We start from the raw sequence: 24,710 nt of genomic DNA, 5'->3' as shown, positions 1-24,710 counted from the left end.
TCTGCCTACCTGCTGTGTGTTTGTAATGTTTTACTTCCTGTCCATCTTCTAGGGGTGAAGCTTAGTAGCCTTCTTGGTAAAAAGGGAAACTTGGAAAAACTCCAGAGCTACTGGGAAGTTGGATTTTTTCTGGGGGCCAGTGTTCTGGCCAATGACCACTTGAGAGTCATTCAAGCATCTGAAAAGCTTTTTAAACTGAAGACACCAGCATGGTAATAAACTGTTACGTGTTTATACAATTGTTTTTCATAAACAGCTCCTATCACTTCTTTCCAAATTGTTATATTTGTTGAATATACAATTAGATTATTTTATTTGCTTAGAGAATAAAATGCAGAATATAGAGAGAAAAAAGTGATGTCTATAAGTAAAATGTGTTGGATATAGGATCTGATGATTTTGGACATAGGTGATGTCTGCCGGCTACCGGCTTCGCCTTTCTCTCACATTGACCAACCCACTAACCCAGTGTTACCCACATAAATCATGCAGAAGCCTCAAACTTTACACCTACAAATCTAATCAGCAGGTTTACAGTTTCCATCTCAGCCTCCCAGGCCTCTGCTCCAAATACATGCCCTTTGTTTCCTTTATGATCAAATCTCAGTTTTGGAATTACCATTTTTTTTACATAGGGTTTACTGACACATTTTGGTGTTCTCTCTCTCTCTCTCTCTCTCTCTCTCTCTCTCTCTCTGTGTGTGTGTGTGTGTGTGTTTCTAATTTCAAATTGTTCTTGGCATGCACCCAAGTCTCATCATTATGTATGTGATGATTGGAGAGATGAAAACAAAATTCCATCTGCATTTAGGACTGTCTTTTAAAACAGTGCTAATTTTGTTATGCATCACATGTAATGATTTATCATTAGCCATAAAGACTTTTAAAAGGTTAACAATGATACTGAGAAAGGCTTAGAGCAGCTTTGAGCCCAGGCCACTGACTTGTTTTCCTCAGAGGAAACATTTGAGGAGATGACCACCCTGTTATGTCCTCATACCTTCCTAAGGGATTTTCTCATTTTCAGCAAATCCTCCCCAGCATCACTCCCATTGTGATCTTTCTGACCTTCTCCCTCCACTGAAATCCGTAAATCAATATAGTTCACTGGTGCCTCAGCCTAAGGGATCAAGTCCATCTCCTTGGCTTGGCAAACAAGGTTTGCCCTTAGTCATTCCAGCCTGTTTTTGTTACGCTGCTGTCCATTCACACCGAACATGCCATGCCGCTTGAGAATGCCTCTTGCAGTGCCCTTCTCCACCTGGGGACACTCATAAATCATATCTGCTCAAAATCAGACCCTGACCTGTAACCCTTCCCCGCTTCCAGATACAAGTTCATGGATATCATTGCATACACGTGTGATTATTTCATCTCATGAAATTTTCTTCTTTCAGATATTGTTAGTCATGTCTGTTTAGTATTAGCTTTGTTGATATTGATCACATGGTGCTATAATACCTTTTACCTTCTGTCTCCTCAGCACTGTGCACAACTGGAGAACAGACTTGTGCTGTTAGTAGTATGTTTACAGAGGGCATTCAGCAAATGACATGAAATACACGAACTAATAAATGCATGCGTTAAATGTAGCCAAATTTGTTATTTCTTCATGATAACCATTCTGATGGTAGAGGAGGTCGACACTGAAGCACAGGTACAAAGAGATTTGGTTTTAGGTATCCTGGCTTCTATTGACAAGAAAACAAACATTGTTTTATTCAATAGTAATAACCATGAGACAGTGCCTTAAATTTCCATTAACTTAATGTTAGCTTTCATGTTTATAGTGTTCAGTGTGCTTGCATACCCATTATCTCATTATAATTACCTTGCTTCTCATTTTTGCTAACTCTTTTCTTAGAGGTACCAGCTGTCTTATCAGATTTGGGGATTTTTGTGTAATATATAAACTGAGTTGCTTCAGGTAAAACAATGATCACTTATGAAGGGTCTATTTAGAAAAACTTTCTTAAGGAAGTGTATTTTAAAATAAATGCATTCACCACTTCCTTGAATTAGGATATAGGCATTATTTTAAAAGTCATGTTTTAAGTAGATGTATCACGCAGTCCAAGTTACTTAAACCCTCTAAGCCTCAGTTTCCTCATCTTTAAAATGGGTATAAACCAGCCTATTTTGTCATGAAATTTGGAGGTTTCTTTTCATAAGTTGTAAAGTGCACTTTCCCAAGAAAATATTGTCTCTTAGTTCAGTAAGTCAAGACATCTCTTCAGACCAGACAGATAGGTACTTTTAATTCATTTTTGTGAGATTTAAATGAGATAATGTGTGAAAGTCCATGACATGTAAGAAATAATGGGTAATGTTTGGTGAATCTGAATGCATAATTTTAATGCCTTATTTACACTTAGAGAGTAAGACTGGGATATATGGGAACAGGTGGTTCTAAATTTGCCTCGTGTGTTTTATATCTTTTAATGTTTAGGTACCTCAAGTCTATTGTAGAGACAATTTTGATATATAAACATTTTGTGAAATTGACTACAGAACAGCCTGTGGCTATACAGGAACTCGTGGACTTCTGGATGGACTTCCTGGTCGAGGCCACAAAGACAGATGTTACTGTAGTTAGGTTTCCAGTGAGTACAAACTCTAATTATGGTTCTATTTTGTTTCTTTCATTTAAAGTTTATCTTGCACTGTGGTTGTAATAGTTCTATATGCTGATTTTTATGCCCTAAAACAACAGTCATATGGTTAATACATTTATTTTCTGCACATTGGTTTGCATTAGTTTACTTTTTAAATTAACTTCTCAAATTCAGAGAAATGAGATACATTTTTATGTTTTGCCATGAAATTTGGAGGTTTCTTTTCATAAGTTGTAAAGTGCACTTTCCCAAGAAAATATTGTCTCTTAGTTCAGTAAGTCAAGACATCTCTTCAGACCAGACAGATGGGTAATTTTAATTCAGACTACAGCTTTGTTGACATTGTCATCAATATCAATTGCCATTATCGTGGTGAAAAGTGTCAGGCTTACCTGCATTGTTATTCCATCTCCAGCACTCATTATCCACATGAGTCAGAGTTAGATGTAGTATCCACAATCACTCTTTACAATGCTTTAGATCATGGGAAATGATGACTTGTAGGTTTTGGTCTGCAACTAATTTTGGCTAGTCTCTATCAAACTTTATATATATAATGGACACACAAACACTTTAAAAAATATATTGCTCGTCTTCTCAGCCATTGCCATTCCCACCCTGATAGCTCTCAGAATACCATCTAAAGCATAAATCTCTTCTCACATTAAAGTGATGCCATACCTCTCGCTGTTTGAGCTCCTGGTCTCAATCTTCCATACCCAGAGGTGGTGACAACTCAGTTCTTTTCACAAAATCTTGTTCTGTAGTTCTTGTTGATAGCATCATCTGTTTGATTTAATTAAATCAATTGCTGGCATTAACAGGCTTTCTTTACTCTTTCAGATGAAGCTTTAAACGCAGCAGGAGCTTTAGTTGAAAAGCCTTTCATACTAAAACACTTAACTTTATTTTCTAGCCTAGATTATGTGTAGCTAGGAAAACACTTATCTCAGAGTGAGCTGGCAGCTTGCCTTGAGCTGGTGCGCTGAGGCTAGTAAACGTGGTGGTGAGAGAAGACAGCACAGATCTAAGTATTTAATTATTGACTATTTACTTGATCTACTAGAAAATTATCTGTGAGAGGAAAGCACTCATATTAGCTATTCTGATCTGATTTAAATTAACTTAATATGAATCAGTCTGTCATAATGTGAATGTAAAAAATAAAACCAGAAAATATGAAGAGAGAAGTTAGTAGAATATAGGTATGTAGTCCAAGTGAGAGAGGCCTTCTTAAGCAAAAAAAAAGGACCTATAAGCCCGAAAGGCAAATATTGACCAATTTGATTTCATTAAAAATTAAAATTTTTGTTCAGTATGAAACACCATGAACATGGCAAATGCGAGACAGGGAAACAATACTTAATATTAATGTTGCAAAATGATCAATTTGCCTAATATGTAAAAAACCTCAACCAACTCCTAATTTATACACAAAAGAAATACGGGCAAATCATGTGAAGAGAAAATTAATATCATTGAGTAGTCAAATAAAGGGAAAAAATTATATCTATGCTGTTTTGCACATGTGCAAATATATCTGTAGGATAAATTCCCACAAGTGGAATAGATTAATAGTGCCATGCTACCTAGCCTCCATAGGGATTGTATCATTTGACATACCCATCATCAACGTATTTGCTTTCCCAAAGTCTCTCCAAAAAGTGTATTGTCAGAGTTAAACTTCTGCTAAATTCATAGATGAAAAATGGTATATTGGGGTAGTTTTAATTAGTGTTTCTCTTATTATGTGTGAGGATGTGCATATGTCTAAGTTCATGTGTTTAAAAGACAACCTTTTTTAAAAAGAAGGATTTGCTGCCACCATTTAAAAATAAAGAGTTGGGTCTTCAGTGCTTCCTATGATGGAGTAAATGGTATTGGTATTGCTAAAAAATACCTATGAAATCTGAACAAAATGCACAAAACAACTATTTGGAGGCATGAAACAGCTATTATCACAGTACTACAATCCTTGGAGTTGAGTCCCACCTTCACCCATTAGTTTTCCCCCCAGGGTCATTTTTCTGGCTGCAACCCAAGGAGGTGGAGCCCTGGTTGGGAATGACATTCTCACTGGGCAGAGCAGACACGTATCAGTGTTTGGGGCTCTAAGGCAGCTGAATATGAGGGGCAGGCAAAGTTGGAAAAGGGGGATCCTTGAAGAATGAAACCCAGGATTCTGCCTAGCTATTTCAGATAGTGTGAAAAAGGGGTAAGCATGTTGTGAATAAACACAACTATAGATCCCAGTCTTTGACGAAAATTGGGTTTTGGATGAGACGCATATGGTGTAAATAAACCTTATAAAGGTAAGTTCCCTTGCTATTTAAGAGATCCTGACCTGAAGTGGCAGAGAACGTCCTTTGGAAGGCTGAAAGCTGAGGAGATACTCCAGAGCTTGCACCAGGCAGGGATAAGCAGTTGGAGTTTGGGCCAAGCTAGATTGATGAGACCTTGGTGAATATCCCAAGTCCTTAGTTGATACATAGAAACCCAAGCCCCAGGAGTAACTGCAAAACTAAAACAGACCACCCTAACAAAACCAGAATAAAAATAAGGCCTGATAGGATCAAGATATACAATGATAATTTAACTGCTAACTAGGAAAAAAAAAAATCTCTGTAAAGATATAATTCAAAGCATATGCAGTGTCATTCAGATTTAATCAGATTACTAGGCGTGTTAAGAAACAGGAAAAAGTAACTGATAATGAAGAACTAAGACAGCCAATAGAGGCAGATCCGCAGGTGATTCACATACTGGAGATACCAGATAAGGACTTCAAATAACATAATGATCATGTTAATTAAAGAAGAGGAAAAGATAGACGAAATGGGTGAAAAGTGGTTATTTCAACTGAAAAATAAAGTTTATTAAAAATTCAAGTGAAAAATCAAGAGAATTCACATAAAACTCCAGACTTTCAACTGCTCTTAAAAAATGGAAGGGGCCTGTCCAGTATGGCTCCGTGGTTGAGTGCCAACCCATGAACCAAGAGGTCGCCCGTTCAATTCCCAGTCAAGGCATATGCCTGGGTTGCAAACTCAATCCCCAGTACGGCATGCAGGACACAGCCAGTCAGTGTATCTTGCTCATCAATGCTTCTATCTTTCTATCCCTCTCCTTTCATCTCTCTCTAAAATCAATAAAAACATTTTATTAAATAAAAGGGAATCTTAATTAATTAATTAAAAAATGAAAGGGTCTGGCAGTTTGTGACTGCATACTTCAAAAACAACAATCTACAGAGCCCAACTGGCTGCTCCCATTTAAGATGGTGAGTATAGTCCCATTCATCCTGCTTTTCTCATTTACCTGTCCCACCGGGCCCACTCTCTGCAATCATCGTTTCCTACCCAGGTTCCACTGCATAGAAAAAGGCAAGTTTCTGATTCCTGTGGGACCATATCAGTCATTGTGTCTTGTCATTTCCTTAGAGTAGCATTTTCTGTGGCTCACACTTAATAAGGCTGCAGTAGGTCTTGATTGAGGTGATAACATTATCCTTATTTTGAAGTGGATCTTTCTAAGACGAGGATGACTTATATTAGTTAATAATTTAATTTGTGTCCATTTATCTCACTGCTACAGTCTCATTCCTCCAAGAAAAACCATGACCCTGAGCAACAGAAAGCACGTGTTAATTTCTTTTGGGAAATTATTTTAATGGTTCCATCATTTATTATTATTTAGGTTCAGTTCAATTTATTTTTTTCTCTCACCTCTCTTCCCTGTATATTTTCTTTCCTTCCTACATTAAAAAGTTAGGTGACCATCAACTCATCAACTAATGTCAGGAGAGAGGAAGTGGAGCATGATAATTCAGTTAAATGTCTACTTTTTATAGGTTATAGGCCTTGCTGTCTTTCTTCCCACTTCAGATACATAAAGTTAGCAGTTGGCTGTAGTGTTAACCAGTATAAAAGACTAGAAACTAAAAGTGAAAATGTGTATACTATGGACTGAGTTGAATTATGATGGTTTTATCAAATTGCCTCTCTTTTTGGGGGGAGGAGTCTTTTCTCAACTTTTCTGTGACCTCCAAAATGTATGCTACAAATCCCTCATATTTTGTCATTTCTAGGGCAGATCAAAGGGCTTACCAAATGTTAGATGATGATAATTGCAACCAGTGTTTATTCCCTATATCAAGGCAGGAACACATAATTCAGATTTTATTTGTTAGAAATATGTGAGACAATAAACACAATTTAAGAAGACAGAAGAGAACCTAGTGCTGTGCTTTTCTAAATGTTAAATAATGTGCCCATGTAATTAGGGAATGAGGTATGTTCTCATTTGTCAGTGCAGTGACTTGGATGCTATTTTGGGATGGGAACCCAGCTTTTATTCCGTATTATTCCTTTCATTTCACAAGCACTAGGATACTCAGACTGGAGAGCACTATTTCTGTAAAGCTTAGATTGAAAATTTATTTTCATTATTAACTAGTACCACTTAACTCTGTTGATTGGAATTTGGACCTTGATTTACCTGGTATGTTCCAGAGTCAGAATATAGGTTTTATTCCCCTCTGGGCTCTTACTCTGTGTTTATTTATGGTATATTCTATCATATCTTCTTAACTAGAGCCTGACCAAGAATTCTTTATGCCCTTACAGTTTTATAGTAAAGCATAAAGAAAAATTTGTTTTTCTAATCCCCTTTCTCAAAGTCTGTTATGATAAGTTTATTGTGAAATAAGTACAGTAGGTTTGCAGTGTGTGGCTGAGTTAATTTCTGATCCAGATTTTTGTCTAGGCTGCACTTTAGGTTAGAATGTATTGTAAATTCCTTCTTGACAGAGCCTTCTGCAGGATTTTTCCTTCACTTTTATTTGGGAAACCTTGCTTGATTCAAGATCGTTTCTAAAAAGGCAACTATCTTGCGTTTTAAGCAGTGGAGCAGAAAGAACTATTCCAGTTTCTCTGCTAGTTAAGCATTTAGCTTTATTTTTTATTATTTTTAACATTCCTACTTAAGTCTGCATAGGAAAATTGAGCTAGGCAGGTGCCTTTAAACATCGGTGCAAAATAGATAATAATTGCAGCACCTTTGAAATAAGGGCATGTGTAGTATTTTAATGTTATTTGCTCCTAAAATGAAATATTAGTAATAATATAATACATCATGCACTCCTTCAATGGAGATTTTCAACTCACTTATCACATACCCCTCATATAGCTCCAAAACAAGAGCAAGTTTTATTTTTATCACAGGATTATAAATACATCATTATTAAAGATATCAGTTGTATCATGAAGTCAGTGTGAAACATGTTTATTTCATACAGCTATATCCATTTCTTTGATTTATATGTAAACTCTTTCAATAATAACCAAAATAATTTCTCAATCCATTTATTTACATGGGCATGAAAACCATGCATCTTGATCATAGGTGTGGCAGCAGAAAACCTAAAGTATACGACATTCTATATATGGAGTCTTTTCCTTTCCTTGTACAGAATTATTTGTTTTACCACATTGCTGCCTTTATTTGGCACATTTACCTTTATAGAAATAGAGTATGTAGTGCCTGATAAAATAAAAGCTTTTAAAAAGTACTGTCAGTAGATTGATTGGGGATAGCCAAACAAATATATGGTCTTCAGAAATTTATTTCCAAGTTTTTTAGCAATAAAAGGTGATGTATTATTTTGGAACTTATGATAGTTGTATAATACCATAAAATATTCAAAAGTCCCATAGAATGGCAATAGTCAGACCTTTAAATGGTTTATTCTAGTGGTGGACCCAGAACTTTATCCAATAATCAGTGCCTTGTTGTTATGTCAGCTCTACATGGTTTGAATCCTAAGTCACTAATATTAATTTATTTTGTTTTATGTTTTCAAGGTATTAATATTAGAACCAACCAAAATCTATCAACCTTCGTATTTGTCTATCAACAATGAAGTTGAGGAAAAGACAATATCTATTTGGCACGTGCTTCCTGATGATGAGGTAAATTGTGCAATTATTAAGACGAGTATTAATAGTGAAGGACTATACCCTTTCAACAATTATATGTTCCAGCAAAATTTGCATTAGTTAAGAAGAAACAGCTTGATTATATTATAAAATGTATTTATGCTAGGGGAGGGGCTGCTGGTTGAATCAACCACCATTGGCCAGTGATTTAATCAATCATGACTGTAATGAAGCCTCTGTAAAAACCCATAAGGACATGGTTCAGAGAGCTTCCAGATTGGGGAACACATGGAGATGTGGGCAGAGTGGCCACCTAGAGAGTGCACAGGAACTCCATGACCCGTCCCACATGCCTTACCCTATTCATCTCTTCCATCTGGCTGTTCCTGAGTGATATCCTTTTAGAATAATCCAATAATCTAGTAAATAAAATGTTTTTCTGCGTTCTGTAATCTGCTCTAGCAAATTAATCAAACTTAGGGAAGGGGTTATTGAAAGTTCAGATCTATAGTTGCCATGATGGCATTATTCCAAGGGTAACTGACCAGAAACAAAATTAGTACTAACTAGTAAAACTGTTTACATGTTGATAACATTGTTTTAAAGTGCCCATTGTTTTATTCACATTATTTTAAAGTATATGGATATGTATCATATAGCAGAAGTAGAGTAGCCACCCAGTTGAACCACAAAAACTAAAAGAGGTTAGGAGAGGTAAGCATTATTATCTGGAAGAGGAGATTTTTCAAAGGCTTGATTGGAAAGAGCAAGGTTGTCCAAGGACACTTGGAAACAGAATGGGGCTAAAGGAATTAGCAATTAGCAAGGCCCCAGAAAAGGAGTGGAGAGCCCGAAGTATTTGGAAGACAGAAAAAGAACAGAAAGTAAACCAAAGATTTTTGGAAAATGAGTACTATTTCTAGCTTGTGGTCATTATTTTTCCTTTCTGGAGGTTCTTCATTCAGTAAAGTTAGCCTTGTATTGATTCTCTTGTTTTGCAACAATTGTAGAGACAGTTTTTATGTTATGCTAAGAAATAAACATATTAGGGTAGAAGTGAATGAATGAAGGGTTAAAGATTTTATTGTCAATTGTCTTTTCTTATCTTTTGATCAAGTAGAATTTCTGCATTTGCATATTGCTCATTTCCTGTTACCTTTAGTGCTAAAAATTCTTCTTGTTCAAAAATTTAAGCTTTCTTAAATCATTTAGTTTCTGTTTTGAATCTGCCAATTTCTTTTTTTTTTTTAATATATTTTATTGATTTTTTACAGAGAGGAAGGAAGAGGGATAGATAGTCAGAAACATCGATGAGAGAGAAACATCGATCAGTTGCCTCTTGCACACCTCCTACTGGGGATGTGCCCGCAACCAAGTTACATGCCCTTGACCGGAATCGAACCTGGGACCTTTCAGTCCGCAGGCTGACGCTCTATCCACTGAGCCATACCGGTTTTGGCTGAATCTGCCAATTTCTTTGCAAACCCTAGTTTTATCCATTCATTAGCACTGCCATTTTCTCTGTTTTTAAAAACAGAAGTGCTACAATTGAAATGAGGACAAGCAATAAAAATAAGATCACTTTGTTATTATTGTTAGTTTAAAGCAACTGTAATAACTATAAATAATAGATAAGCAACAGGTTTAATACATCTTATGTTAAACAGGAAATGGATTGTTTTTGTCATGGAATGTTTAAAATTTTTTTTCTAGAAGTAGAATAATAGAGAATGTTGCTTTTCATCTATCATATTTATTTTGTTACTTCCTCTCTCAATGTTTTCATTCTAACTCTGGAATGAACAGTTACATGAGCAAGTATTTAACCTCATTTTGCAACTTTAAAAATTTTAAGATCATTACCCAAATTCCCAAGAGTTCAGGGACTCTCAGAGAGTTACTCTACATTCAGGGACAAAATTAATTGAAATTCCAATATTTTAACTGTTCTCCCTTTGTTCAATAGATGGTTACTGCTTAAGTAAGTAAGTTAGTACTTGAAGTTAGTACTTGAAGAAAGTCTGCACGTGACTATGAAAGAAAAACCTAGATTGAGGAACAGAGAAGTTTTTTGCAAGATACTTTAAATGCTTGTTATTTAGAATTCCACACACCCCCCAACCCCCACCCTCCTCGTTTAGGTTTGGGGATTAAGCACTCCCACCCTCTCTGATGGCTTCTCAGACAACAGGGACCCAATGGAGTAGGATGTGCTGACCTCACTCCAGCTCCAGCCCATGGCCATTCTGAGAAGACCTGGGAATTTAGGACGGGAATATGTTTACCTAGGACTATAGATTTTGATGATATGATGTTCTCATCCCTCAAATATACTTTTAACTCCAAAACCCCCAACTAAAAGTGGCTTAAGTAATAAGGAAATGTTATCTCATATTATAAGAACTTCTGAGGTGGGTTCATTCTGGGGCTGATTTCAGTGGCTTGACAGTGTCAGAATTCTGAGTTGGCTTTTCTGCATGCTCTTGGTTTTTCACTCATGATCTTAAGTAGCAGCTCTAGCATCACTTGACACAGACCAAATCCAAAGGAGGAGGGTCTGGCTCTTTCCTTTGCAAAAAGTTGCATCAGGTGACCATGCCTAAGCCAACCACCAGCAAGGGAAATGGGCTTACCATGGCTAATGTAGACTCATTAGTTTCACTGTCCCTAAGCATTGTCACCTGAGCCGGAACAAAATTCATTATTTTGTTAGTAAAGAAGAGAGGGAAGGGCCATTGCCTAGGGCACCAATAATGTCTCACAGAATATAATTCCTGCCACCTTACCTCAATATTAATTCCTAGTTCCTGTTCTTGCCCTAGTTGCGGCACGGGATCTGAGGCCAAGCAGTTCCTAGAAAATAGTGCTTGTGCTGATTAAATAAGGTTGAGTGTTGGTTTGGGGCTTGTTGGTGTTAAATAGCACTCCAGCTCTGCCTCTGGTGTCCCTTCCGCCCTGATTCCCAGATGGGCCCTGGAGCCTTTTACCTCACCTGTGGCTTTGTGGCTCACTAGCGCCTCCATGTGGAGAGTCCGCTAGTAAGGGAGGTGGAGAGAGGCCTTATTCCAGATCCCTTCATCTCTCAGGCTCTGGGCTTTACTCCACTGAAAGGAAATTCCCTGGCAGCACTTGAACCTTTCAGGAACCTAACATTCTGAAATGCTGTGCTCCTTTCCTCTAAAACTGGTCCAATCAACCTGGGAAATCTCTCCGTGGCTGCTCCCAGAGCAGGGCTGATGGAAGATAGGTTTCACCAGTGCGGTCTTGTTGGTGTTTGTCAGTTGCTGTGTTCAATTGCAGGTTTGCACGCTGCCTATCAGCTCTGCACTCAACCCGGCCTCCTGATCCTGGGGTGGCCTTAGAACGAAACTGAGGTGCAGGCTGTATGTCTAAGGCTGCCTTGTGTGCAGGTTAACAGCTGCAGCTCCTGGGTCGCATATACTTAGGTCACCTGAGGCCAACGGGATTTAGAAGCAATTTCCAAATTACCAGCTGAAGCTACAGGCTGCTATTTTATTTTAACTCCCCGTGCACTCTGGTTAAGAGAACCACATTCCAGGTGTCCCTTTCTATGGCCTCTGCCTTTTCTGGGCTTCGTGCACAGCAACGTTTGCTCTGTGGTAATTCAGGTCACATCCCCGTGACCTGGTTGATGTGCATTGAAACTAGTTTTTTAGTAAATCTACTTCAGGCTTGACAGTCTATTTTTATCGTAAGTTACATGATCCTAGCAAATAACTAGTTGTTGAACAAAACTTTGGTTCTTGACCCAACAACCTTTTCATGCTGACACCTCAGCATGACAAAAAGCATCTCTCAGGTGACATGACAAAAAGCGTCTCCCAGGCGACAAAGAAGAAAATGCCCAAATATGAGTCAATCTATCACTAAACCTCGCATTGTTAACATCTCAGGAAATTGTGCTGTGAATATTTTCCTGATTTTTTTGCTTTTGTTGCTTGCAAAATAGACAATTAGCACAATTGTAAAGATTCTTGGCCATCAAGAGTGCTGATGTTGATAAGGGTATGAAAGTGCTCACAAAACAACGATCATAGGCAATAGAAGCGGTAGAAAAATTGTTGTTGATTTGGATAATCAACAGAAGCAATGGTATATGAAAAAGTGAAGATTCTGCTTGCTGACCTCCTGAAAGACACTCCTGGAACAAGTGCTAAAAGTGATTCATGTGAGGCTAGTAGGGGATGGTCTGATAAATTTAAGAAAAAAGTGTTTAATTTACAGATTAAACAGTGCATTAGACAGCACTGAATATAAGTAAAGGTTAAAATGGAATAATTTGGAGTCTGGACTAGATTAATTCAAATTACATTATTTCTAATGGGAAAAATGATTTGGTTTTTAAATAAATCATTTCAAAAACAGTCTTCCAGACTGAATTAAGTTCGAGAACTAAGGTTCCACTGTAATTTGTTTGTGAAGAATTATACATGAGGAAAAATTACTCTGTGTATCTTTTTTTAAAAGAATAAAACAAAATTACTGTTTAGATTACTGAACATTTTTTGTTCTTTCCTTATATTCTAGAATGGTATACATGAGTGGAACTTTAGTGCTTCTTCCATCAGGGGAGTGAGGTAAGTCTCCTTGGTGTATTTCATTTTCTTGGAAGACATTTTTCTAGAATATGACTGTCTTGAATAGGACTTCTAGTCATGACTTAAAAATGCCAAGAACCTCAGCAATCCTTCTATTAATGAAATGCTCAACCTTCTTTAGACTCACTATCTCCATTACTAAAAGATTTGCAACAAAAACTTCCACAGTTAGTTGAATTGACTCTGTGCTTGTCACTAACTTAAAATATGATGACTGAGGGGTAAATGTGATCTGTGGGTCAGAATCAAGGAATAAATAAAAGTGAGCTATGTGAGTTCTCTCTAGGTGGTCTAAGTTTATGTTATAGGATGGTTTTCTGGTCTTTAGGTATGCCAGAAACTAATCTCTCCTTAATGGATCCGAAACATCTTCTACCAGATTGTGTCCCATAGCTCATACTAATGGGGTGTGGTTATAGGGAAATCATTTTTTTTTTAACTTTTTCTGAGGTTACCATCAATGAAGCGTTCTGAGATTAGAGTGACTCACTTCACTTTGGCTCATTGCATCATAATGCCATTGGCTCAGGAAATGCCATTTCCTGGAAATTAGAAATGAGATTGTTTTGGTTTTGGTTTGTTTTTTCAGAATGAAGAGCCACCAATTAAATGTTTAAATGCTTGTTCTATAGAAACTCATGCTAGACCAACTCTTGCGAATTTTACACCAAATTAGTTGTGATTACTACTTTTTCTCCCCACATAATAGAAATGTGGTGGTTGTGGGGGAGTATTTGAAGGCCACATGTGCAATAACCTGTTGCTTTTGGCATAATAGTAATTGGTTTTGTTGGAACATGAACTGGTAATTGGAGTTTGCCTGGTAATACCACCTGTTACCTTATGAATGATCTGAAGAGAAACATGCAAAATTGTGGATTGACTCATTATATATCTTTCCAATACATGCCTTCTCAACTAAAGCTTTATACTCTTAATATTTAATTTTTAAAACACGTCATTAGTAAAACACTCATTTTTATAGCTGCATTTTTAAGCAATCCACTTAGTATGGTAAACATACATTTCACTTTATCATATCTATTTTCCAATGAATTCGTTTTCTTTACGCATGGCATCCCTACATAATCTTTCTTGTGGTTTACACATATACACAGAATGCTTACATGAGGCTACTGCTGGCTTATATATTGGGAAATGTGAGTTCCAGCGTGTGACTTCAAAGAGAGTGAACTCTTCTGGGTTTTCTCCTCTATAAAGAGATGACAAGTTATAGAAGAAAATCCAACTACTTCAGCAGTTTGTCTTACATCACCTCAGAACTTTCTCAGCTCAGTCAACAGGCATTTATTGAGAACCAGCTGTGTGTCAAATGTTGAGTTCTATTCCATAAGAATACAAAAAACTAAGACCTCAACTCTGCTCTCTAAGAGTCTAGGTCCAGCAGGAGAACAGACACTTCACAACTGGTGATAATGCAGAGTGAGATGAGCAATGATAGAACTATATTCAAAGAAAAGAGGTGCAAAAGAGAGTCTTTCTGTTTAAGATAGAAGTAAGGAAGGGAGTAAGGTTTAAGCTTGGTCTTAAATGATGAGTAGAATTTCTTTTAAAAGTAAAAAATAATGTGCATTCTAAACTGAAGGAACAGCAGATGCAAAGGCATAAAATAGAGATTAGCAAACTACATCCCCAGACCAAATATGGCCCACCACCTGTTTTTGTAAATAAAGTTTTATTGGAACTCAGCCTTGTTCATTGTGTATTGTCTAAGTCTGCTCCAACAGCAAAATTGAGTAATTTGGCCCAAACAAAACCTGAAATATTTACTCTCTGGCCCATTACAGAATATATTTGCCAACCCTTGGTGTAAAACAGCATGGCCTGACCAGTAATCTCAAAACTGTTCTAATTGCTATGAAGTAAACCACTTGCTTAGTCCAAATCAAGTGATGTTCCATAGTTGCTTCCTTCCTTTAAAATCTCTACAACTAAGGAGCTGCTTTTCCTGCCCCCACACATTGCCCTTCTAGCTTTGGAAGCATTTTGTTGTTCTGCAGATCTCAGAGAACCGAGCACCAAGGTCAGTCAGCAGGTGGACACTTAGGCTTGTCCTCCCGGCACGGGTCAGTGCTGCAGAAGGCAGGACACCTTTCTCACGCTGAGGTGGAGGGACACAGCTTCTCTGTGTGCACCAAACCCTAGAGCAACTCTGTCTACAGACATGAGGAGGAAGACAATTCTCAGAAAATTCAATAATTTTAGTATTGTGGTACAGGAAGTACTGCTTTTTAAAGTACTACTTTTTTAACTTTTTGTCATAAACAACATTGATTTTATAATTGGGACCAGATAAAAAAATATTTATTTTTCATGACAATTCCTGAAGTATTGGGATTTCCCTGAATAATTCTCTCTGTTTGTTTCAGTATTTCTAAGTTTGAAGAACGATGCTGTTTTCTTTATGTGCTTCACAATTCTGATGATTTCCAAATCTATTTCTGTACCGAACTTCATTGTAAAAAGTACGTATTAGTCATGGTTTGTGTAAAAAAGATTATTCTTGTGTGATCATTATTCTTAATTAATGAGTGAACATATAGCTTCTGAAAAGAATTCATGGCTATGTAAATATTTCATTTGGGCTAATCCTATCTAATAAAAGGGTAATATGCAAATTGACCGTCACTCCAACACACAAGATGGCTGCCCCCATGTGGTCAAAGATGGCTGCCCCATGTGGACACAAGATGGCCAGCAGGGAAGGGCAGTTGGGAGGGACCAGGCCTGCAGGGGAGGGCAGTTGGGGGGGACCAGGCCAGCAGGGGAGGGCAGTTGGGGGCAATTAGGTCTGCAGGTGAGGGCAGTTGGGGGGAACCAGGCCTGCAGGGGAGGGCAGTTAGGGGCGACCAGGCTGGCAGGGGAGGGCAGTTAGGGGTGACTGGGCCGGCAGGGAAGGGCAGTTAGGGGCAACCAGGCCTGCAGGGGAGGGCAGTTAGGGGCAATCAGGCTGGCATGGGAGGGCAGTTGGGGGGGACCAGGCCTGCAGGGGAGGGCAGTTGCAGGGGACCAGGCCTGTGGGGGAGGGCAGGTAGGGGTGACCAGGCTGGCAAGGGAGGGAAATTAGGGGTGACCAGGCTGGCAGGGGAGGGCAGTTAGGGGCAATCGGGCCAGCAGGGGAGTAATTAGGTGTCATTCAGGCTGTCAGGGGAGTGGTTAGGGGGTGATCAGGCTGGCAGGCAGAAGCAGTTAGGGGCAATCAGGCAGGCAGGCAGGCGAGCGGTTGGGAGCCAGCAGTCCTGGATTGTGAAAGGATGTCCGACTGCCTGTTTAGGCCCGATCCCACAAGGATATCCTGGGGGGTCCCAGATTGGAGACAGTGCAGGCTGGGCTGAGGGACACACACCCCATTCATGTATTTCGTGCACCAGGCCTCTAGTATTTATAATTATGTGGTATGTTTATCAGAATTTTGGGGACTCCCTTTAATAAATTACTTTATTTCTGATTACCAACAAGCTATTCTCTGTGACACCAGCTGAGTATCCTACAATTTAACTCATATCTAACAATATCTGTTTAAGAGATAGTGTCTGATCCCACAGGTTAAAGGCTCAGTCCCACAAGATTTTCTGCCCCCACTGTAGATGCCAGTTGCAAGCCCCGGTTATCTCACCTGAGCTTCTGACCAACTGCCTGTAGGTCAGAGGTTCTAATGGCCCCTGCTTGCGTTTGATTATGTTTACCAGTTTAATGGAAGGATATGATACCGGGAACAGATGAATAGCTAGATGAAAAGATACATAGGGCAAGGTCCAGGAGGGTCCCAAAGCACAGGAACATCTGTCCCCATGGAGTTGCAGTGTGTTACCTTCCTGGCAGCAATGTATTTGCTAGTCTGGAAGCTCCTTGAACCCTGTACTATTGGAGTTTCATGGAGGCTTTATCACATAGACATGATTAATCATTATTTTTAGCTCCTGTCTCCCTCTATGGAAGATGAAAGGTGAAGCTGAGAGTCCAAGTTCCTAATTATGGCTTGTTCTTTCTTGTGACCAGCCCCCATCCAGGTGCCCATGCAAAGTCTTGCTAAAACAAAAGATGCTGCTATTTCTCTTATCACTTAGGGGTTGTTCAAGGGTTTTAGGAGCCCTGTGCCAGGGATGGGGTCAAAGACCAAATATTAGAACAAGGGATGCCTGCAGTGTTCTTACCACTTAGAAAACTACGAGGGTTTTAGGAGCCCTGTGCCAGGGGTGGGGTCAAAGACCAAATATTAGAACAAGGGATGCCTGCAGTGTTCTTACCACTTAGAAAACTACGAGGGTTTTAGGAGCCCTGTGCCAGGAACTGGGAACAGACCAGTATATATTTTCTATTATCTCATTGGTACAGAGTTAGAAGAAAGGTTCTACCTGGTAGGTAACCTGTTCTTCCTTTGGGCTGGCAGTGCGCGGCACGACCTGCCCGCGAGAGCATCAGCTCTCACAGTACCTGTTCGCAGTGCCTCCCTTACTGTATGTCCGGAGGCCGTTCGCATCTCCTTGGAACGGATAGCACAGCTAGCGTTCCACGGGGCACATCGGTTTCTCACTTGTAATTATTTTTCTTGGCTCTGAGTCGGCCTCCAGAAGAAAGAAAACTTTATAAGAAGAGTTCCTGAAGAAAATGTCACCAACAGAGAGGTGGCTTCTGTCACAAACATATAAGCGCGCCTGCTCCTGGTTCACATTAGCGTTTTGCAGGCTGTATTTATGGGGCCGTGTGTGTATGATACTGAGGTGCTCAGGCAGAAGATTTAAGTCACTGAGATCAAATGTTGTAGTGGCCAACACTGTATCAAATAGCCACCTCAGAATTTAGAGACACTGTTCTAGAATATGGGTATTATTTTATGTCCCACTTAAATAAAATAACAACAGCAGCAAAACAATAATAGCTCAGCCTCACTGTTCTAATTCTATACTATATATACATTACTCTGTACATGAAGTGGGGCATGAGGTTGGAAATTTCTGGAAGAGCCTACCAACCTGTGTTTTCTTTTTGAAAAATCATATTTTTCACTCTGACACTGATGGTTTGTTTATTGCCTGACATTCTTAGCTCCTATTTTTTTTGCTCTGAAATCACTTTGGAACATACTTGTTTCATGTACTATGAGTGACCACATTCCAACTTTCATCGTAGGTTTTTTGAAATGGTGAACACCATTACCGAAGAGAAGGGGAGAGGCGTGGAGGAAGGAGACTGTGAAGGTGACTCCCTGGAGGTAATGCCTGAGGTTTCCATGTTAACTTTACAAAGTTTCTCCATGACTGATTTTAAAAAGTGAACTATTTTAAGCTTTACTGAGGAAGGGAGAGTGTTGTGGGGGAGGAGCATATGACTTCTATCCTTGGCATTCCATCGAAAAATTTCAAATCTGTGACGTAGAATGGCTTCTGCAGTATTCCCAACGATCTGGATAGTCTATACAGTAAATTCACACATACTTGTCTTAAGCATTTTGGCTTAGTTTGCCATCATGCCACAACTCTTGAGGTTGCTGGCATTCTCTTCGTGGGTGTTCCATCAGCTTAACGTTAGTGAAAGGGTCTAGTGATGTTCTGGGCCGTGAAGACCATGAGCTCTGCCTTGGCCCCCACGCTCACTCAGTGCCGTTCATGGCCAGAGCACCTTCACCATATGAGTTATTAAACAGCCTCAATTTATATTTTTGCACAATTTATGATAATTTCATTATATCTTTTATTACATTTCTTAGATGTTTTCAGCCATCTTAGTTCAATTATTTTTTCAGTATTCTAAATATTTTGTTAAAATGACTTAATTTCATTACTGTAAACTAAACTCAAACTTCAGCCTGTAAATGACATACCAAAAATAATTCCTCCACTTCCCATTCCTTACACTGTAAACAGGAAAGATGACTTTGCTGATTAAGATTTTTATGCTGAATAATTGTTATCTGATCTTTACTTCAATTTGAGATAGAATTTAAATTGTTTCAATATAACTCCTGAAGCCTTTTAGGTCCCTGGGCCCAAAACAAAATTAAAATGTTGGAAAAGCCAGACATTTTTTGATGTTTTTAACTTCACTTAGAGTGGTGTCAACATTCAGCAAATATTAGCTATTAATGTGGTCCTGTAAGCCACAAATTTTAAGCTAATCGTTAGAATTTTTGATGTTTGAAAACTTTCATTCAAAGCCCAAGTTAATATTTGCTTTTATTTCTGATTTAAATAGTAAGCTTTCTTTGAGGCAGTCCCATTGTGGGAGAGATGTAGCCTCTTTGGATCATGGTCAGAACCCTCTCTGATCATACCTGGCTCTTGTGAGATCCCTGTGCGGGGAACAGGAGCCTTGAGCTCTGGTTTTAACTTTGCCAACAGCCAGTTTTATAACTTTGGACAACATTTATATTCCCACTGGGCTCAGATGATCTCATTCCTTAAATGAGAGTTGAACAAGAAGATCTTAAATATCCTTTCTTAGCTCAAGTATTTTATAATTTCAAGATTAGTACAAACTGTACAAGGTTTTTCAAATATAGCTCAATATCACTTTGGGAGGACTTTTCTATTTTTAAACAGAAACAGAAACAACTTCTTTTGATTCCAAGCCATGTTTTTTGACTCAAGGCTGTATTTTGACATGGAAGGATTATGAACCCATATTGTAAATAATTTAATGTATTATTAAGTTTATATTGAAATCACTGAACAATTGAATATAGTTCATAATTGATTAGATTACAGTTAATCATAAGGGTTCTAACACTTACCATCTGTGGTTCCCATATTTGTTCTCCCAGCCATCCAATAGCTTCACTAAGAGCAGGACATCTGCCCAATAACCCAAGCCAGACATCTCAGAGAAACTGCCACTCCAGCCTGTCTTACCCCCACACCCAGTCTTCCCTCCAGGCCCTTCATTTCATTCTCAGGTCTTTATCATCTCCCGCGTGGCCTGATCTCTCTCCTCTGTCAATAAACTGTCTCTGTCATCAGCAGACAGATCTCTTGTGGATTTAATCCTGTGACTCCCCTAATTATAACGATGTTCTTAACTGTCTGGCTATAACTTACCCTTTCCTTTGCACCCTACGGTACGGCAGTGCCAAATTCTTTTCTGTTTTCCAGACAGCCTGTTTTGGGGCTTGACCTGCAGATGTCCAACTCCACATGCTTTTTCTGCTCTGTCCCACTTGATTGGCTGCACCCTAATTTTTTGAGATCCAATTCATGTCATTTTTTTCTTTGAATCAGTTTTCAACACCTCTTTTCACTTTGCTCTACTCTCATAACATTTTTACCTATACTCCTCTGCCCTAGCTCTTCTCATTGCATTGTAATTTGGTAGTCTGCACCAAACTCTTAACATCCCAAGGCTAGATCATGGTTATAGCCCCCTTTTTTAAAAAAATTTTCACCTGAGAATATGTTTTTGAGAGAGAGAGAGAGAAGAGAGAGAGAGAAAAAAAAAAAAAAAACAAAAACATCGATAGGGTGTCTCCTGTACACACCCTAACTGGGGATCAAACCTGCAATCTAGGTAGGTGTTCTGACTGGGAATTGAACTCACAACCCTTTGGTACACGGAACGACACTCCAACCAACTGAGACACCTGGCCAAGATTCTACCTGTTTTAATCACATAGTCTCACATGGTACCGGGTATCCAAGCAGAAGTACAGTCAGAAGGCTTTAAAAAGTTTGAAGCTGGTGGGGGTGGGTATGACAAAACCAGAATTGTTTAAGCAGTATCTCAAACTGAGGGGAGGGGGCTATGGATTGAAGGGGGCAGAATAAATGCTGGTAAATTGGCTTGAAGGTTGTTTAATCAATGAAAGAATGAATACCATAATTAAGCTGAATACCATAATCCAGCCATTATCAACCCATTATCTTTTCATCTTCTTTTCTTATTTGCTTGAAAAAAAATGACTGAGGTACTTCTGGTGCTCAATACAAAATATGTTGTGTCTCCCTCTTCACTCCTCTCCCAAACACATAGATATATTCTCCTTCCATCTGTCCCTCCTCTCTCTCTCTCCCCCTCCTTTCTTCTCTCTCTTTTCCCCCAACATCCTTCTTTTTCTGCATTTTTACCTCACTGTTTTATCAAAATGAGCTTATGATTGAAACAAGCCTGAGACAGTCATAGCAGCTGGCCCTGTGCACCTGTTTTATACATAGTGTGCATAAAGGGAAAGGTGACCCATTTGGGGATGGAGTGGGGACAAGCAAGATAAAAGCAAGGTTTTCCTTTGACTCAAACATCTGCAGGATGATGAAATACCTTACCATCTCCTTTCCTGATGATTTGCTCTCACAAACAGTGAATTATAGTTTAGAATTCATTTAAATACATTTGGAATCATCAAGTTTCTTGAGCATCCTTTTTCTATTTTTGTTCATATCTAAAGCTCAATACCCAGTTACCACTCTGTCTGAGAAAATATGTCACTTAGAGTGTTGTATGATATGAGTGTCAATTTGTTATTCATTCATCCTGTTGGCAGAAGGAAAGTTTTTCCTCTACCAACTTAGGTTCACTGATGGGGACCTGCACATTAACTGACAAAAGACACATTAACAGGAGAAAAGATAAAGTTTATTCATGTATATGGGAACATACAAAGAAGTGGCTCCTGAACGGCTAGAATTAAGAGTTTATTTATTTTACCAAGAAAAATCCTTAATAGGACTTCAAGGGGAAAAAAGCAAGGGAAACTAAGTAGAAGCAAGTGGAAGGTACAGAAACTTTTGGAAAGGTTTTGCCTTTGTCATTTCTCATCCAGGGATGAGTGGTCCTAAACCTCCCAGAGAGAGGTTATGGCAGCTTTCAAGAGGCTTTGCTTAAGTCAGCACAAGAAGTTTAGCTAAGGGTTTTTCTGCAGCTGCTACTTATTTAGATGTTTTCATTCAGCTTAAAGTAATTGTCATACCACATTTGTGGGTCCAAGTGTATCTCATCAATTCACTCAAATATTTATTGGACCCCTACTATGCGGTAGGCACTGTTCTAGGTGCTGGGGACACAGCAGAGAACAACAGAGGAAAATCCCTCACTGAGCTTACATTCTAGTGAACAATAAACAACATGAATAAGTAAAACTTGTCGTATGTTTGGAGAAAAAGCAAGGAAGGAATTAGGAAGTGACAGTGTAATGGGGTGCGCAGTTTTAGACAAGGCAGCCAGGGAAGGCTCCCTTACAAGGTGATAGTTGAGTAAAGATCTGAGGGAGGAGAGATCAATCAAACCTGATATGTGTACCTGCAGCAATTTTAGCATTCTATTGATATTATTAATAGTTATTTCTTGTTTTCATATTTCTTTATTAAGAAGGCGATACTGAAAATTAACCAAGGTACTATTTGGGTCTTTGAGGTGACCACTCCGTTAATGTGATTAAGTACAGAAGGAAGTGCATGGCTTTTTCCAAGGTCGCTTTACTGTCGGTCCCTTGACCATGCAAGGACTACGTGAGTCACCACTTTGTCATTTGCCTTCCTATGCTGATTCTCTTTCCAGCTCCAGTTCAGATTGGTCTGGGCAGGCAACAATAGAGGGATGATTCCAGAAGTATTCCCATCGTTGCTTCAAAATGCAGCCGTTTCCCTTAGCAACAACCCGATTTGCTAGCCTATTGCCATAGAAATAAAATGCAAAATACATAAGCGGTGTAATTCTACCTTTTATTTTTTTTTAAACATTCCTTTCCCCGCTGCTCCTCTTTTTCTCCATTTCTGTGAGTTAACATACCCTGCCTTCCCTTGGCTCTTGTCCCAGCTCTGTTCTACTTTCTCTGACCACCGTCTAGATAACTCTCTGTCCTTTATGGGCCAGGCAAACTAGTAAGCCCTCACATTTTTCTTCTTACCCAAAGCCTTTCAGTGGTTTTATCCTCCTAGTAGAGTGTGAAATGCTTTAATAGCACCAGAAGCTGAAAAACAAAAGAAAGATTAATTAGATGTGATAGGTATTGATACTAACCATGCTTATCTCTAGAGTCAGTGAAAAACAGGATTTAGTGGGTAAAAGAATCCAAGTGGGCTTTTGAAAAAAACTCTTACGGATTTAAATACCTAGTCCCCACTGTATTTGTACCAGCTGTGAAAACATGAGCACACAATCTGGTTAATATTGTGAATGTCTATTTTTTGGTTCTTAAAGCTGCTTTTTTTGAATTTCATCTTATTGTTTCCCTTGTATAGCCATCTGCTAAAATAAGGAAAAATGCTCTTGGAAAACATTGATGTTCAAAATGTAGAATGCAACTAATGTTTCAATATTCTCTCTCCATTTTTCCTTTTGTAGTATGACTATGAATATGACGAAAATGGTGACAGAGTCGTTTTAGGAAAAGGCACTTACGGGATAGTCTATGCAGGTCGAGACCTGAGCAACCAAGTCAGAATCGCCATTAAGGAAATCCCAGAGAGAGATAGCAGGTATAGTAATTGTGGTTAATAAAGAGCTGTTTTCTAAGGTATTTGGGGGTTGTGTGTAGCCTTTTAGAGAATATTTTGGTGAAACGCCGTCTGAAAACTCTGTGGTTTTAATGAGCTCCCTGTGAGGTTAAGCTGCTGCATCATCAGTGACTTAATTACAAGACTGGTGGGAAAGGACAGCATCTCTGAGGTAACAGGGACAGGACTCCTAAAGAGTGGAAGAAAGAATGGCCCTGTGTGTGTTGGGCCCGGGTTATGTCAGAGAGCTGTGGTTTGTTATAGGGGGACGTGGGGAACCAGCACTATCTGAAGCTGTTCTAAGCAGAGGTTCCAGTTTCCAGTTCAGCAGTTAAAGGAGGTTGGAAGTTGTCACTCCATCTTAACAACAAATAGAAAGCCAAACACACAGAAATCGGCAGCTCTTCTTAAGGGTTAGTTGTTGGTATTAATGTTAAATTTGCTGCTTATAAATGTTAGAAATCAGTTTTTTGGTTTTTTTTTTAAATATATTTTATTGATTTTTTACAGAGAGGAAGGGAGAGGGATAGAGAGTTAGAAACATCGATGAGAGAGAAACATCGATCAGCTGCCTCTTGCACACCTCCTACTGGGGATGTGCCCACAACCAAGGTACATGCCCTTGACCGGAATCGAACCTGGGACCTTTCAGCCCGCAGGCCGACGCTCTATCCACTGAGCCAAACCGGTTTCGGCAGTTTTTTTTTTTAATGACTAACTCAAACCATTCTGTGTGTTGAGTCATCAGAGAAGTAAGATCACTCAAGCCGCTGCCCCCCAGATTGGAGAGACAGTCATAGAGGAGACCCACACTATTGTGAGTTTTGCCTTCAGGAGCACCACTCGATCCTCACAGTGCATGCAGAAGAAAATGCCCTCATACTTCTGAGGGGTTGGGGGAAAGGAATAATTTTGAAATACACCAGAGCATTCTGTTCTTAACAAGGCCTGCCCTCAGGAGAAAGCATTTTTTACCAGGGCCTCGCCTATTGGGGTGTTGTCAGAGCCTAACCAACCTGGGCGAAGGGAAATGCCCAACTCCAGCCCTTTCTAGCCATCCTGGCCCACCTAAAGGGTTTGGGGTGGACTGAGGAGCAC

General features: G+C 39.1%; 1 protein-coding gene across 1 annotated transcript in view; it reads left to right on the top strand.

Moving 5' to 3' along the window:
• MAP3K5 (mitogen-activated protein kinase kinase kinase 5) overlaps positions 1-24,710 on the top strand; it is a 167,488-nt gene that overhangs the window by 98,209 nt on the left and 44,569 nt on the right. The window contains exons 9-15 of the mRNA XM_080665978.1: positions 53-212; positions 2,450-2,603; positions 8,477-8,584; positions 13,100-13,149; positions 15,561-15,656; positions 18,322-18,403; positions 23,461-23,594. Coding sequence (XP_080522104.1) covers positions 53-212; positions 2,450-2,603; positions 8,477-8,584; positions 13,100-13,149; positions 15,561-15,656; positions 18,322-18,403; positions 23,461-23,594 — 784 coding nt within the window. The remainder of the gene's footprint in view (positions 1-52; positions 213-2,449; positions 2,604-8,476; positions 8,585-13,099; positions 13,150-15,560; positions 15,657-18,321; positions 18,404-23,460; positions 23,595-24,710) is intronic.

This window comes from Plecotus auritus (genome assembly GCF_963455305.1).
Source record: "Plecotus auritus genome assembly, chromosome: 4".
NCBI classification, from domain to species: Eukaryota; Metazoa; Chordata; class Mammalia; order Chiroptera; family Vespertilionidae; genus Plecotus; species Plecotus auritus.
This window is presented reverse-complemented; position numbering and strand designations above follow the sequence as displayed.